The following is an 18,049-nucleotide window of genomic DNA, read 5'->3' as shown; positions in this document are numbered from 1 at the left end:
TAAAAGGGTAAGAGGTAACAACACTCACCACTTAACCCGAAGCTGGTTCTGTGCTGCTTGTTCCGGAGCCCGATCATTTCCATCCGCCGGGTAGTGGCAGACGTGGCAGGGGACTGACTCAGTAGGGGAAATAATTACTTCCAAACGGATAACTGCTTTGTTCTTGATTAAAAAACCACAAACTTAAAATCAAAACATTAACGATCAAACTTTTATACATAATTTAACTGTGCATTTAACTTACAGATTCAGAAAAAAATGTATAAGGCTACTAATAGGAATAAAGATATTTACAATTAAGGTAAAATTGCAATGTTTAGCACCCAAAAACATGAGACACATACAAAAATGTGATATATAAAACAAGTAGCTAAATCACTATTCAAAACTGATCTAACACTGACAAATATTGGAATTAGTTAAAAAAGACATCTGATCCGTTCTTAAAAGTTTTTTTAGATGTCCAAAAATCAAGTGAAGACACTGAAGATATATTGTGAAGTTGATGAAGATAAAAAAAAATTGAGCCCCAAACCCCACACTTGCTTAAATTAAATGGAAATTGGTGACACTGATGAAGAAAAAAAAAATCACTGAACAGAAGACCACAATAAAAACTATGCACAATGACATAGAGAAACAAAATAAAAACCATTATAAGCATCACTGAGCTGTGGGAAAAATTCAAGCACCTTAGTGTATGTCAGAGTCTCAACTTGAGGAGAGTGAAGGAAAGAGGAAAATTTTTGTTAAAATAATGGCCACCATTTTCCTGAATTTGATGAAAAAAGTAAACCTTTAGACTCAAGAGAAGTCGGTGAAGCACGAAGTTAAGGAACAAAGGAAATGACCAAGCCATATACCACTGGACAGGGAGAAAGAGCAGCTTGTATACACTGGGACAAAAATAAGAATGACCATAGGCTTCTCACTGGAAACATCACTGATGAAAAGACAGCCCGACAGCCTCTGCCGAGCTCTTAGGCTAACCTCAAGGAGACAAATGTTACCCTCTGGCTCTTCCACTTGAATTGATTCATTTTCCTTCCTTATCACACAGGAAACATCTTTCAATCTAAAATCGAATGAGATCACTGAGTGTAGATAACCATCCCTTGTTCCCAGTGTTAGATGAAGAGAATATATTTTTTAAAATGTGCTAAGACTCAGTAACTTGATTTTCTAAATACTCTACCAATGTCTATCTGGGGGTTGGTGAGCGACACAGATTCTTTAATATTTTGGCCAGGAAAGTGGATTTTTCTGCGAATTTAAATGTTATACAGAATAGGACGTTAATCTGCTCATACTCTGCTTAGTACGTGGCTTGGATTGTCATCTCTCTCTCTCTCTCTTTCTTTCTTACTTAGGTCCCTCAAGACCCACTGAAGTTTTATGACAAGATTTACTTTTGCCACAGTTGCCAGTTGTATTTGCCGTCTGTAGAGTTTTCTGTGTCGCCCACCTTACAGCGGGTGTACCGCTGCCGCCAGTGCGTGAACCTTGAGAACGAGACTCAGAAGCGGGAATCATTTTTGAAGTACAAGTTTCTGCTCCAGCGGCTCTACCACTCAGAATCTGCCTATGGGGATAACTCGCAGATTGCTTTTCTGATGCAGGTATGATCTTTGAAGGACGCTGATACATGAAATGTGTCTGGGGCTGTAGAGATGGCTCACTGGGTGAGAGCACTGGCTGCTTTCCCAAAGCACCAGATTAAATTCGGTTCCCAGAACCCAGATGCCAACATCCAAGTCTCTAACTCCTGTCCCAATGGCAGGATGCCGTCTTCTGGCCTCTGTGGACACTGCACAGACCACACATGCAGACACAACAGCTGTGCTCCTGAAACGTATCTGTCAGAGAGGCTGTTTTCTAAGGAGTCTTACGGAGGGAGCTGTATTGACATAATGTGCAGTGCATTTGAACATAGATTTGTATGGGAAATATTACATAGCATTTCCTAAAGCAGATGGCAGTTGTGTTTATGAGTTTCAGGAAGAGATGTATTCTTGGTATTTAAGTTCTGTACTATCCTCTGAAGATTCACTGGTGAATCAGACAGCACATCCTAGAAAAGAAGGCAGATGTTTAAAAAGAATGACAGCAAGGATGATAAAGCATCCTAGCCATAAGAGACTGGCAGCCACAGTCGGGAGCAAGGCGTCTGATAGCAGATTGCATATGGGTGATGTTGAAGGATGACAAAGTTTGGGCTGCGGCACAATAAGGGAATGGTGCTCTCCATTAAGAATTCATTCCTCATGATTTAATTATCTTTCTAGTTAATACGATGATGTTTAAACCATTTCTGATCAGAAAATAAAAGTACTGTTTGACCTTCTTTTGCTATGTAGCTTCAGGATATTAAGTACTTGACAGAGAATATCTGGGCATCCCAGTCAATCCTCAGTGCCTGGGATGACCTCAATGACCTGGTCCTGGTCAGGTGGGATAAGAATGTGGAGTGGTCCCCGTGGAACTGCATTCTCCTCACCAAGGATGAAGCCAAAGCTCATCTCAGGCTAGAGAGCATCCAACAGGTAAGACCTGGACTGTGAGGTCTTAATTTATCCAATTAGGTTATAACAGGCTTTTTAAAAAATCTTTTTAAAATTCTTTATTAATTACACTTTATTCACTTTGTATCCCCCCTGTGGTTCCCTCCCTCCTCCCATCCCAATCCCTCTCTTCCTCCACCCTCTGCATGCATGCCCCTCCCCAAGTCCACTGTTAGGGGAAGTCTTCTTTTCCTTCCTTCTGATCCTAGTCAATTAGGTCTCATCAGGAGTGGCTGCATTGTCTTCTTCTGTGGTTTGGTAATGCTGCTTCCCCCTCAGGGGAAGGTAATTAAAGAGCAGGCCAATCAGTTCATGTCAGAGACAGTCCCTGTTCCTATTACTATGGAACCCACTTGGATACTGAACTGCCATGGGCTACATCTGTGCAGGGAGCTTAGGTTATCTCCATGCATAGTCCTTGGTTGGAGTATCAGTCTCAGGAAAGACTCCTGTGCTCAGCTCAGATGTTTTGGTTCTGTTGCTCTCCTTGTGGAGTTCCTGTCCTCTCCAGATCGTACTGTTTCCCACTTCTTTCCTAAGATTCCCTGCACTCTGCCCAAAGGTTGCCCATAAGTCTCAGCATCTGCTTTGATAGTCTGCAGGGCAGAGCCTTTCAGAGGTCCTCTGTGTCAGGCTCCTGACTTGTTCCCTCTTTTCTGATGTCCATCCTCTTTGCCTTTCTGGATAGGAATTTGAACATTTTAGCAAGAGTCCTCCCTCTTGATTAGTTTCTTTAGGTGTACAGATTTTAGTATATTATATGTCTCTATGAGTGAGTATATACCGTGTGCATCTTTCTGCTTCTGGGATAGCTCACTCAGGATGATCTTTTCCAGATCCCACCATTTACCTGCAAATTTCATGATTTCCTTGTTTTTTTATTGCTGAGTAACATTCTATTGTGTAGATGTACCACAGTTTCTGCATATATTTCTCCACTGAGGGGCACCTGGGCTGTTTCCAGCTTCTGACTATTACAAATAAGGCTGCTACAAACATGGTTGAGCAAATGTCCTTATTGTGTACTTCAGCCTCTTTTGGGTATATGCCTAGGAATGGTATGGCTGGATCTTGAGAAAGCTTTATTCTTGGTTGTCTGAGAATGTGCCAGATTGATTTCCAGAGTGGTTGTACAAGTTTACATTCCCACCAGCAGTGGAGGAGGGTTCATCTTTCTCCACAACCTCTCCAGCATGTGTTTTTGATCTTAGTCTCTTGAGTTTTTGATCTTAGCCATTCTGATGGGTCTAAGGTGAAATCTTAGGGTCATTTTAATTTGCATTCCCTGATGACTAAGGACTTTGAACATTTCTTTAAGTGTTTCTCTGCCATTCGATATTCCTCTATTGAGAATTCTCTGTTTAGCTCTGTACTCCATTTTTTAATTGGATTACTTGATTTGTTGCTGTTTAACTTCTTTAGTTTTTTATATATACTAGATATTAGCCCTCTGTCAGATACAGGGTTGATGAAGATCCTTTCCCAATCTGTAGACAGTCGTATAACAGGCATTTTGAGTGCCCTTTTATATATATATACCCATGACTGTTTGAAGTGTTTCTATTGAAACAAGATATCAGAATGACAATAGGAAAATATGTGAGTGGTGTATATTACAGACATGAAATTAAAAAGGAAGTTAAGGTGTATTTGGATAAACATGAGAGATTTGAATATATAAGCATGTGGCATCATTCCACCCCCTTCTATCTAGTTCAAGCACATTCATTTCACAGCGAGGTTTGGGAAGGACTCTGGTTCACTCAAGCATTTCTCTCCCTTTAGCACCTACCCTAATGCCTATTGAAGACCAGGAGTTTGATAAGTGTTTGAGTAAATGTCAACAAGGATGGGGGGGACATCTGGTGGAATGTTAACGGGTATATCCACTATGGAAATCAGTTCCTCAAAATGCTAGTACTGTAATACCATATGGTGCAGCTATGGCAGTTCCAAGTGTATGGCTGATGGGATCCAAGTCTGAATACAACAGAGAGTCCTGCACACAATTTTTAAATGGCAATATTCACCATAGACAAGATGTGGACTTAACCTAGGTCCAATCAACTGATGAATACATACACATATGTTTGTGTTGCATGTGTCAGATCATACTGTTAAGGTAACTCAGACTTGAAAAGATGAATAGCACATGTTCTCTTGTACATATGAAGTCTAAAACTTGAAAATAAAAATCACATAAAAGTTGAAGAGGAACAACATTGGGGGAAGGGGAGGAGTCAGCAGTGGCAAGAGAAGAGGAGAGGAGATGGGGGTGAACATTAGCAAAGTGGATGACATGCTTGTGTGAAGATGCCATGATGAAATTTAACATGTTAATTTTAAAATGCAAAGCCAAAAATAAGTATCCGTATAATGAATAATGCTTATTATCAGTATGTAAATATTATGGAACCCAGAGTTTATTCTTTGATCTATCAGCAGGAGTCTGCCTAAAAAAAGTGCTCCATTATTAAATTCTAATCACAAATTTGTGATCCAACTGACTGATAAGATTCCATTCTTCCATTTGCTTCCACCTAACTAGGAATGAAGGAAGGACTGCAAAACTTAACTACTGCTCACTTTCAGTAACTTACAAAATGCAATCTGTAAAGCGTTTTAATGAATAAATTTGAGGGGCCCTGTGAAGCATTCCTGAACATCTCCATTTACCCAGCAAGTGCAGGATCCCAAGAGCGGCCCGATTTTCTCTCAATTTATTATAGTGCTATATTTTTAATTCCATGCAGGATGCGCCCAAAGGAGAATAAAGCAATGAGATCAAATGCAGCCATTTTGAACAGTGCTGTCCCAAGATGCTGTGGTGTTTGTTCGCTTGGTTTTTAAAAGGAAAGTTGAGGGAATGATATAAGGGGAGCAAACTAGTTACAATTTTAGCTTTTTCCAATAATTTTTGAGTTCTAAGAGGCCAGGCTATGAAAACATTCGCTCTAGGGATTGAAAGAAAGGGCAGAAAGAAATTGAAGCTATGTTAAATGTTATATTTAGTAAACTAAGCTGCTTCATAAATATTTAATCATTGGAAACACAGCCAATACTGGCAATATCATTTCATCTAGGACCCACAATGAAATTGAAGTTCATTCCCAAAGCTGATATTCCAGTTCTTCTTCAATTAATCCACACAGCTCCTTTGTGTACCTAATCAAATCGCTGCACTCTCAAATTAAATGTTCCATTCACACGTGTTTCCAGCCTCAGGGCACCAGTCCTGAGTTTCTGCAAGCTGAGCAGAGGCTGTTGCTGTCACTCCAGACCTTTGCCTCTCTCTATGTACTCCAGTCCATGATGTCTGGTAAGCCTCCCTGTCCACTCTGGTTTGAAAAGTTCAAGTTTTTGCAGCAAATCAAAGCATTTCCAGAATTGCCTTAAAGCTCAGAGACACCCATTTCCCCTGGAAGCAACAACAAACAGAGCAAAGGAACAGACAACCACCACCACAACAACAATGATTTCGATTCTTTGGCAGAGGAGAAAGAGTTCTGTTTGGGGCTGAGTGAGGCTATTTAAGCTCTCATCCATGCAAGGATTCCCTAAAATCATTGACCATGTCCCAGTTCCTTTCCTGTCTTTGCCACCATCAACCTGTGGGACAGAAAGACTTATTTTATATTATGACAGTTTAGAAGATTGACTAAAATATGTGCAAATAACAGAAAGAGTAAAAATTGCATTGACCTTCTGAAGTAGGATTGGGCACATTTCCTAAGGCTTTAATGCTCTAGTTTTCTCACCTAGAGCAAGGAGATGATGCTGTCGCTCCCTAGGTTTGGGAAACAAATAGTCTACTAAAAGGCCTTGGTCATCTTGGGGAATACCTGTGCCTATGAAAGAATTGTGAGAGGGGATCCAAGATGGCAGCACCGAGAGGACACAAGACAGCAGTGACTTCATAACAACCAACAGACCAAACTCTGGGCTCTAAAACACCAGCGATTGTATTTCCTAGGTGAGAGGAAACCTCACGGTGTGGGAAGGAAAGCAATCGAGTCTATTCTCTGGTCATCCAGCTAATCCCCGGAAGAGTTCCCGAGTCTCCGTAGGGGCTCCATAGCCAGCCCATAGGCCCACACATGGGTGCTCTGATCATGATCTCAGATTGAACTGTGGGTCCCACAACACCAGAGACTGGGTTTTCCAGTTGAGAGAAAACCCCACAGTGAAGGAAACAATCGGAACTGACCTCAGGTCACCCAGACAATCCCTGGAAAAGGTTCTGGGCTTCAGAAGGCACTTAGTCACAGCCCAGAGACTTGCCTGCATGCCCGACTCACCACCCCAGACAGAACTGTGGGCCTCAAAACACCAGAGATTGGGTTTCCTTCTTGGGAGAAAACCCTGTGGTGAAGGAAACATCAGGTCTGACCTCAGGGCACTCAGCAGAACCCCCCCACCCCACCAGAAAAGTTCTCAAAAAGTTCTGGGGTTCCTGCAGGTGCCCAGTCGCCAGTGCGGAGCCACTATTCCACTTCTGTGTGCTCTACTCACCATCCCAAACTGAAATGTGGACCCCAAAATACCAGAGACTAGGTCTCCCTGTCAGAAGGAAACACCACGGTGGGGAAAACACCAGGCCTGACCTCAGGACACCCAGCTAATCCCGGGAAAAAACTCCGGGTTCCCTCAGGCTCTGGCTCTAGCCCGCTGCTGCATCCAGCAGTGCAGCGCTCACCTGCCACGGATTACTGCTGGGATACTTGAGCGCAGAGCTCCAACCTCAGACCTACAGAAGCCTGGGATCCACGGGGTCAGGCCTCAGACACTGCTCCAAGGCACAACCTGTCTCCCTACCTAAATGGACAGAACTGCAGGGCTCCCTGGTTCTTCAAGAAGGCTGTACCCAGCAAATACAGTGTAAGAGCAGGAGCAGCAGCTTACTGAATTCAGAGCAAGAAACCCAGCGGCAGGGCTGCTGTCTCTAACGCTTCTTCTCGTGAGAGGAGAGCCCCCCTGACTACCAACAATCACAATTACCACACAGATCCATACACCTGAGGTGAGCTGTGGCAATTCTTGAGAAACACTTGCTGTTTGGTGACCATACCCAAAAAGCTGAGGAAGCTTCAGGAACAACTATCTTCCTGCTGAGAGAATTCTCCCCACCCCAGGATTCCAGCAGGCATCAGAAACTAACAGCCAACATCTGAGACAGCCAGATAGATAAAGGCCAGCATAAAAGCACAACTAACAAAAGGCAAAGCAATATGGTATCTCCAGAACCCAGTTATCCAGGAACAAGTAGCTCCTGACACCCTATCATAAGTGAAATTAAAAAAGATGACCATACATCTATGCTTATGAAGAGGATAATAGAGGAAACAAATAAATTGCATAAAGAATTAGAGGAAGATAAAGTCAAATAGATTATGGCCATCCATAAAGAAATGGAGGAAGCTGAAGACAAACAGATTATGGCCATCCATAAAGAAATATGGGAAGATGTAGTCAAACCATTTGTGGCCTTTAGAGAAGAAATACTTAAATCACTGAGAGAAATAAAAGAAACAGAGGAATGTTCAAACAAACAGCTGAAGGAATTGAAGGAAAAGCAGGAAAATACAGTCAGACAGGTGAAGGAAATCAACAAAATGGTTGAAGGTCTGAAGATAGAATTGGAAAAATTAAAGAAAACACAAACAGAGGAAGTCATGGAGAGGAAGAACTTAGGGAAGAAAACAGGAACTACAGAGGTAAGCATAACCAGCAGACTATTAGAGATGGAAGACAGAATCTTAGATGTGGAAGATACAATGGAAGAAATTGCTGTATCTGTCACAGAAAATGTTAAATGTAAGAAATTACTGACACAAACCATCCAAGAAATCGAAGAAAACATGAAAAGACAAAACCTTCAAAGAATAGGAATAGAGGAAAAAGAAGATTCCCATCTACAAGGTCAGAAAATATTTTCAACAAAACCATAGAAGAAAATTTCCCCAATTTAAAGGAGAGGCCTATAAGCATACAAGAGGCCTACAGAATGCCTAATAAGTTAGACCAGAAAAGAAAATCCTCCCACCACATAATAATCAAAACAGTAAGTATACAAAACAGAGAAAAAAATACTAAAAGCTGCAAGGGAAAAAGGCCAAGTAACATATAATAGCAAACCCATCAGAATCATACCTGATTTCTCAACAGAGACTGTGAAAGCCAGAAGGGCCTGGATGGTTATCATGTAGACCCTAAGAGAACACAGATGTCAGCCCAGCCTACTATACCCAGCAAAACTCTCAATCATCATAGATGGAGAAAACAAGATATTCAACAGCAGAAACAAATTTATACAATACCCACCTTCTCAAATCTAGCATAACAGAAGATACTAGAAGGAAAAATACAACCTAGGAAAGCTAACTACATTTAGGAAAACACAGGAAATAAATAACTTCACTAGAGCAAAACTAAAAGTAGCCAAGCACACAAACATACTACCACAACCAACATCAAAATCAAAGGATCTAAAAACAATGGATCATTAATCTCTCTCAACATCAATGGACACAACTCTCCAATAAAAAGATACAGACTAACAGAATGGATGCATAAACAAGATCCAACAATCTGTTGCATATAAGAAACACACCTAAGTCACAAAGATAGACATTACCTGAGAGTAAAGGGCTGGGAGACAGTTTTCCAAGCAAATGGACCCAAGAAGAAATCAGAAGTAACTATTCTAATATTTAATAAAATAGACTTTCAATCAAAATTAATCAAAAGAGATGGGGAAGGTCACTTCATACTCATCAAAGGAATATGTCCACCAAGAAAACATCACAATTCAGAACATCTATGCTCCAAATACAAAGGTATCCTCTTTTATAAAAGAAACATTAATAAAGACTAAACCATGCATAGATCCCACACATTAATAGTGGGAGACTTCAACACCCCACTCTCAACAAAACATAAACTAAACAAAGAAACAATGACTCTAACAGATGTCATGAATCAAATGGACCTAACATACATCTACAGAACCTTCCACCCAAACACAAAAGAATTTCCCTTCTCAGAACCTCATGGAACTTTCTTCAAAATAGATCATATTGGACACAAAGAAAGCCTCAACAGATACAAGAAGATTGAAATAATCTCTTGTATTCTATATCAGACCACCATGGTCAAAAGCTGAACCTCAACAACAACAGAAGTAGCAAAAAGCTTACACACATATGGAAACTGAACAACTCACTACTCAATGACAGCTGGATCAGGGAAAAAAATAAAGAAATTAAAGACTTCTTAGAATTCAATGAAAATGAAGGCACAACATACTCAAACTTATGGGACACAATGAAAACAGTGCTGAGGAAAGTTCATAGCACTAAGAGCCTTCAAGACAAAATTCAAAACATCTCATTCAAGCAACTTAACGGCTCACCTGAAAGTCCTAAAAAAAAAAAAAAAAAAAAGAGGAAGAAGGAGGAGAAGAAGAAGACATATCAGACATATCCATAAGGAGTAGACAATTGGAAATAATCAAACTCGGGGCTGAATTCAATAAACTAGAAACAAAGAGAACAATTAAAAAATCAATGAAATCAAGAGCTGGTTCTTTAAGACAATCAACAAAATAGAAAAACCCTTAGCCAAACTAACTAAAAGGCAAAGAGACACTATCCAAATCAACAAAATCAGGAAAGAAAAGGGGGACATAACAACAGACAGTGAGGAAATCCAAACAATCATTAGGTCTTACTTCAAAAGCCTGTATGCCACAAAATTCGAAAATCTAAATGAATTGGACAATTTTCTTGATCGATTCCACTTGCCAAAGCTGAATCAAGAACAGGTAAATCAATTAAATAGTCCTATATCCCCTACGGAAATAGAAGCGATCATCAAAAGTCTCCCATCCACAAAAAGCCACCAGATGATTTCATCACAGAATTCTACCAGACTGTCAGAGAAGAGATAACACCAATACTCTTCAAACTATTCTACAAAATAGAAACATAAAGAACATTACCAACTTCATTCTATGAGGCCACAGTCACCTTGGTACCTAAACCTCACAAAGACCCAACAAAGAAAGAGAATTTCAGGCCAATCTCCCTTATGAACATTGATGTAAAAATACTCAACAAAATACTTGCAAACTAAATCCAAGATCACATCAAATATATCATCCACCATGACCAAGTAGGCTTTATCCCAGGTATGGAGGGGTGGTTCAATATATGGAAATCCCAATGTAATCCACTATATAAACAAACTGAAAGAAGAAAAAGCAACATGGTAATCTCCTTAGATGCTGAAAAAGCATTTAATGAAATTCAACACTCATTTACGTTTAAAGTTCTGGAGAGACCAGAGATACAAGGCACTTACCTAAACATTGTAAAGGCAATATACAGCAAGCCTACAGCCAACATCAAACTAAATGGAGAGATACTAAAAATCAAGGGCAAGGCAAGGCTGCCCACTCCCTCCATATCTCTTCAGCATAGTTCTTGAGGTCCTTGCTAGAGCAATAAGACAATTAAAGGAGATCAAGGGGACTCAAATCAGAAAGGAAGAAGTCAAAAAATCACTATTTGTAGATGATATGATAATATATGTGAGTGACCCCAAAAATTCTACCAGGGAACCCCTACAGCTGATAAATACCTTCAGCAAAGTATCTGGATACAAAATTAACTCAAAAAGACCAGTAGCCCTTCACTATACAAAAGACAAGAGAAAAAAAAGGACTGAGAAAGAAATTTGGGGAACAACACCTTTCACAATAGCCACAAAGGATATAAAGTACCTTGGTGTAACTCTAACCAAGCAAGGCAAAGACTTGTATGAAGAAAACTTCAAGTCTCTGAAGAAAGAAATAGAAGATATCAGAAGATGAAAAGATCTCCCATGCTCAAGGCTTGGCAGGATGAACAGTAAAAATTGCCATCTTACTAAGAGCAATCTACAGATTTAATGCAATTCACATCAAATTACTTCATATGGAATAACAAGAAACCCAGAATTGCTAAAACAGTCCTTTACAATAAAAGATCTTTTGGAGGTATCTTTATCCATGACCTCAAGCTGTACTATAGAGCAACGATAATAAAAAAATGCATGGTACTGGCATAGAAACAGACTGGTGGATCAATGGAATCGAATAGAAGACCCAGGAATAAACCCACACACTTATGGACACCTGATTTTTGACAAAGATGCCAAAGCCATACAATGGAAAGAAGATAGCACCTTCAACAAATGGTGCTGGTCTAATTGGATGTCTACATGTAGAAAAATGCAAATAGATCCATACTTATCACTGTGCACAAAACTAAAGTCCAAGTGGATCAAAGACCTCAATATAAAAACAGACAACTAAACCTATTAGAAGAAAAAGTGGGGAAGATCCTTAAACTCATTGGCACAGGAGACAACGTCCTGAACAGAACACTAAGAGCACAGGTTTAAGATCAACAATCAATGCATGGGACCTCATGAAACTGAAAAGCTTCTGTAAAGCAAAGGGCACTGTCATCAGAACAAAATGCCGGGCTACAGACTGGGAAAGGATCTTCACCAACCCTATATCTGACAGAGAGCTAATATTCAGAATATATAAAGAACTCAAGAAGTTAAACAGCAACAAATCAAGTAATCCAATTAAAAAATGGTGTACAGAACTAAACAGAATTTTCAATAGTGGAATTTCGAATGGCAGAGAAACACGTAAAGAAATACTCAACATCCTTGGTCATCAGGGAAATGCAAATCAAAAGGACCCTGAGATTTCACCTTACACCCATGAGAATGGCTAAGATCAAAAACTCAAGTGACAATACATGCTGGAAAGGTTGTGGAGAAAGGGGAACCCTCCTCCATTGCTGGTGGGAATGTAAACTTGTACAACCACTTTGGAAATCAATCTGGCGCTTTCTCTGACAAATAGGAATGCTTCTATCTCAAGATCTAGCTATACCACTCCTAGGCATATATCCAAAAGATGCTCAAGTATACAACAAGGACATTTGCTCAACCATATTTGTAGCAGCTTTATTTGTAATAGCCAGAATCTGGAAACAGCCAGATGTCCCTCAGTTGAGGAATGGATACAGAAATTGTGGTACATTTACACAATGGAATACTACTCAGCAATTAAAAACAAAGAAATCATGAAATTTGTAGGCAAATGGTGGGATCTAGAAAAAATCACCCTAGAAGAAAGACACACATGGTATATACTCACTTATAAGTGGATATTACACATATAATATAGGATAATCATACCAAAATCTGTACACATAAGGAAGCTAATCAAGAAGGAGGACCTTGGGTATAATGCTCAATCCTCTTTTGGAAAGGCAAATGAGATAGACATCGGAAGATGGAGAAAACGGGGAACAGAACAGGAGCCTATCACAGAGGGCCTCGGAAAGACTCTATCCAGCAGGGTTTTAAAGAAGATGCTGAGAATCATAGCCAAACTTTGGGCAGAGTGCAGGGAATCTTATGAAAGAAGGGGGAGATGAAAGACCTGGAGTGGACAGGAGCTCCACAAGGAGAGCAACAGAACCAAAATATCTGGGCCCAGGGGTCTTTTCTGAGACTGATACTCCAACCACGGACCGTTCATGGAGACAACCTAGAACCCCTGCACAGATGTAGCCTATGGCAGCTCAGTGTCCAAGGGGGTACCCTAGTAAAGGGAACAGGGACTGTCTCTGACATGAACTCAGTGACAGGCTCTTTGATCAACTCCCCCTAAGGGGGGAACAGTCTTACCAGTTCACAGAGGAGGACAATGTAGCCCATCATGATGAGATTTGATAGGCTAGGGTCAGAGAGAAGGGGACGATGATCTCCCCTATCAGTGGACTAAGGGAGGAGCAAGGGAGAAGAAGAGGGAGGAAGGGCAACATTGGGAGGGGACAAGGGAGGGGCTACAGATGGAATATAAAGTGAATAAATTATAATAAATAAAAGAATTAAAACTATCGTGAGCCAGGATATTCCTACTGCATGCTTTCATTTTTGTGGTCTATGCCACCACCTGAAGCCATGACGGTGTCTGTAGTCCATGCTGCCCTGAGAGCTATCTCTCGGTCTGTGGTCCTACTGCAGTCAGGGGCCATGATGTCCTTATCACAAGGGCTACATAAATCGCTGTTGTCTGTGGCGCTCCCTGATGCCATGCTGATATTCTTGGCTTATGCTGCCTCTAAGAGTTATCATAGTGTCTGTGTCCCGTGTTGTGGCAGGAGACTGTGTTAATGTCCGAGGTCTGTACTGCCATCAAAGACCAAGCTGAGGTCCATGACATGTGCTGACACCACAGGCCATGTGGAAGTCTGTGATCCATGCTCCTGCTGACTGTAAAGGGCAAGGAAGCTACTTCTGCAGTGTTATCGATAACTGCAGACACACAGTTGAGAAAGAGAGATATAGAAGGTTTCTGTGACAACCTCTACCCTTATCCCATCCCACCTCCAAAAAGTGACAGCTTAGACACAAAGCCATCAAAGAGAATTCTTAAAAACCGTGATAAGGATGCTGAAGTGTAGCTTTCTACAGCTGACGGCTTCTGCTGGGGGTGTAGCTGAGGAAAGAGCCGTGTAGGAAGCACCTTCCTATGTTTGCCAGAACTGGGCAGTAGGTATGACACAGAGTTGAAGTTTCCATCTTGTCCCTGTGAATCCCTAAGTATGAGGGAGGAAGCCAGAAGGTAGGGGAAGCTGAGGGAAAGTCTAAAGGACTTGAGAACCTTATGAAGACACCACCCTAGCTGGGAACTGCCATCCCTGACCTGCTTGTTACGTAAGAAACTAAACCCCAGTTTTATTGAGTCATGATGTATTTGCTCACTCTTTATTTGTATTGAACCCAAATGCAACTGAAACAATGAAAAATTATGTTCATTCCATTCCTGTTTGTTTGTTTGTTTTTAAATTCTTCCAAGCACTTTCCACAGTATTTGGCACATTCAAAGTAAGTTCTGGCTAAATTAATAAATATCAGGTATTCTTGTTAATGTTCTAACTCAGACATCTGTTCACCCAAATCACAGTGCTCCTACCTATGTCTCTTTTTAAATTTACTTTCTGAAAGCAAGACATTTCCCACTGCAGATCTTTTATAAGGCCAAAGAGGAAAGTCAAAGAAAGCCCTGAGGAAAAGAAAGAGCGTGTGGCTGTTGGTGGCCATGGACATCAAACAGCCCGGCTTCTGTAGGGGCCGAACATCCACAGGCACCTCTAGCTTCATGTAGGCCTAGGGCAGCAGATCATGGGTACCAATATGGCGGGCCACAGAGGGGGTCCAGAAAATGGACCGTTCTTCACCTCAGACTTTCTGCTGTTGCTCAGAACCATGGCAATTGGGTGACTGGGCGGTGTGTTGGAGGGCTCAGTCTGTGAAAGCTCCAGGTTGCTGTACTCCACCCTGTCTTCCCTAGTCAGCAAGGATGCGTTTCCCCATCCACCGCATCAGCCTGTCACAGCCATCGTGTCTCCAGTTTCACCACCCTCCACTGCTCACTCACCAATGTTTCTCCATCTTTCCCACCTCGCCATTGCATAGCCATTCCTTGAGTAGCATTGGAAACTGCAGTCTATCACACTGTATTTTTTTGCCCAAACAGCTTTACATGAAACTATTCATTACCATGAGTCGTTGGTCTGGCTCAAGGTATCTGAAGCAACATAAATACTGAGCCATTGTCCAGGGCCTATCTCAGATACTTTGCCCAGAATCAAGGTGCTGTTGCAGCTAAGCAGTGTGTGTGTGTGTGTGTGTGTGTGTGTGTGTGTGTGTGTGTGTCACGTGTGTGTTCATGGCAGGTTCTGTGTAAGCTCCTGGCTCCCGCTCACCTCCCTGCCCTTGATTTCTGCAGCCCCGAGGCTCACTGGGCTTGACTTTTTCAGGTAGGCTGAAGGCAGTGATGCTGCTCCACCCTTCCAGGAGGGCAAGCCTGACACCTTTCTGCCGAGTTCCAGGCTGTTGCACATCTCGCTGGCAGTGCAAGCAGACTGAAGGCTCATCAGGCCTTTATGTCTGTAGCCTGCTGGCAGAGATGTAGGGAGAAGGGTATGGATTCATCATTTTCCACCACACACAGGTAGCTCTGTTTTGCCATCTTTCCTTCCAGTTTTGAGAGTCCACTTAAAAAAAAAAAGATTTAGTTATTTATTATGTATACAGTGTTCTGTCTGCATGTTCACCTGCACCAGAAGAGGACACTAGATCTCACTATAGATGGTTGTGAGCCGCCATGTGGGTGCTGGGAATTGAACTGAGGACCTCTAGGAAGAGCAGCCAGAGCTCTTAACCTCTGAGCCATCTCTCCAGAGTCTGCTATTTAAAAGCATCTTCCCACAAGACTTGCGTTGGAGCTATTGCAGGGCCCTGTAGACTCCTTTTCTGCCGCTGCATCCCCCTTCAGAGACTCCATGGGTGTCTCAGACTCCTTAGAGCTCCAAAGCAGGTGGTGGCAGCTGTCACCATATTTGTTTTCTTAAATATATGAGTCTAAGAAATCATCATTCCTGTAAGCTTTGTCCAAATGTATATATGTATGTATGTATGTATGTATGTATGTATGTATGTATGTATGTATGTACGTACATATAAGCATACAGACATAAACTTGTTTCTTGTTATCTGCCACTGCAATAAAATACAGAGACCTGGGTACATCCTACCCATATCAGGTAACAACTGTAAATACAAATGGAGGGGAGAAGGAATATAGAATGAATAACAATAGTTTGGACTTGGCAGTGGGGAGAGAGAAAGAAATAGAGACAGACAGAGACAGAGAAAAAGACATACAGAGAGACAAAGATACACACACACACACACACACACACACATTCCTGGTAGTCTTGACATGGACACACCACAGGAACTAAGCTCTGAAAGATGAGAAACCTTAAAGTGAGAAGGATAAGCAGAGCTACTATGACATGGTCATGTTTCATCTGTCAAAACATGTATGTGTGGATTTTCATAGAACTTTACTTTCTTTTATTTGCAGGGGTATGGACATGTTTTTCATCACAAGATCAAGCACAAACATATCCTGGCTAAAAACTATTTTTCTCAGGTTCCAGTGCTGGCTGCCCTTTTACAGGAGGATGAGGAAATAGAGGAGATCAGAAGTAAATACTTCACAGTGAAGCCACCCAAAATCATAGAAGCCCATGGGCCTCAACAGGAGTAGACCCAGGAACATCATTTGATGATGATCCCTTTCGTTCTCTACTAAAAGAGCATTGCAGAGGTTATGGACAGTGGAAAATCACCTTTGTATTTCTGTTGGTATTATCTGCTTCATTCATTGTATTTTAAGTTATATGAATAGAAACAACTATGTATACAGGAACCATTTTTTGGTGGCTAGTGTTAAATTAACTTGTAATTTTGTTACTAAGATTAATGGTTAAAAGGAACATTTTATTTAGTCTGTTTTCATGTTAACTTAAGGGAAAATAAATGCTTTATAATCAAAATACAACAGGCAAACAAAACCTTGGCCATTATACTGTTTCACGAACATAATTTATTTAATACACTTTGAGTGTAATCATTCTCTCTATATAAGCCTGAATTTGATATAAGCAAAGACGTAAGACTTTTTTTTTACGTTTATTCTCTACTTTTAACTTTTAACTGGATAATCCAAGAAAGTAAACTGAAAACAAACAAACATAAAAATCTGCATTGTATGCCACAAAAAAAGGCAAACAGCGGGAATGCTTTTTATGAAGGGCAATTTCTGTGGGGAAATGTTGAGATTCTGTAAGAAGCACAGACTTCATCAAATCCACTGTCCACTACTTCTCAATAAACTAATCAATAACCTGGACTCCATACCTGTCTGAAATATGTTCTAATGAATGATGACGTATCCAAAGGTGGCACACTCGAAATAGCATGATTTAAGCCTATTTATAAAGGACCCTGTTCTAAAACACACATGATGTTGGGAAACAAAAGGAACAGCACAGGAACCCAGGGTCAGATGAGATCTGCTGAATGTACCCCACAGTCTCCAGTACCCTTGTGGAGGAAGAAGTCAGGGAGCCCAGAGAGAATGAAAAGGAGATAAGGAAATCACTAAAGGGACTAGCAGCCAGCCTGCAAGGCAACACCCAACTTAAGATGACCTCAAGAACCAGAAAATAAATCCTTAGTTTCACACTTTGCTACAGTTGCCTTCTCCAGTTAGAAAGACTCAAAAGAAAAGAAGCAGAGAATCAAAATTCATGTGGCTTTAGGGGAAAGGGCAGGGAGGATACTGGTTGAACAGATGGGAAGCAAATTAGAAAACATTGGGAGGAAAAAAAGAACCTGAAAGTGAGGATATAATTCAAATAGAAATATTTCACTTACATCATAGAATTATAGAAAACACATATGTTAGTCTATTCCTATGTAAAGGATGTTTTCCTTTCAAGTCCAATGATTAGCAAATTCAGTATAAATGTTGACTCCATATAAACATTTGATATTTTAGC

The 18,049-nt window shown here is 40.9% G+C and overlaps 1 protein-coding gene across 1 annotated transcript in view; it reads left to right on the top strand.

The window, feature by feature from the left end:
• Positions 1-16,997, top strand: part of Iqub (IQ motif and ubiquitin domain containing) — a 61,590-nt gene extending 44,593 nt beyond the window's left edge. Inside the window, exons 10-12 of the mRNA XM_055608203.1 lie at positions 1,371-1,619; positions 2,358-2,543; positions 16,567-16,997. Of these exons, the coding sequence (XP_055464178.1) occupies positions 1,371-1,619; positions 2,358-2,543; positions 16,567-16,752 (621 nt within the window). The 3' untranslated portion in view covers positions 16,753-16,997. The remainder of the gene's footprint in view (positions 1-1,370; positions 1,620-2,357; positions 2,544-16,566) is intronic.
• Positions 16,998-18,049: the final 1,052 nt, after the last annotated feature.

Source organism: Psammomys obesus, unplaced genomic scaffold (assembly GCF_907164565.1).
Source record: "Psammomys obesus unplaced genomic scaffold, mPsaObe1.curated_primary_1811, whole genome shotgun sequence".
Lineage (NCBI taxonomy): Eukaryota > Metazoa > Chordata > Mammalia > Rodentia > Muridae > Psammomys > Psammomys obesus.
Note: the sequence above shows the minus strand (reverse complement) of the source record. Positions and strands in the feature narration are given on the sequence as shown.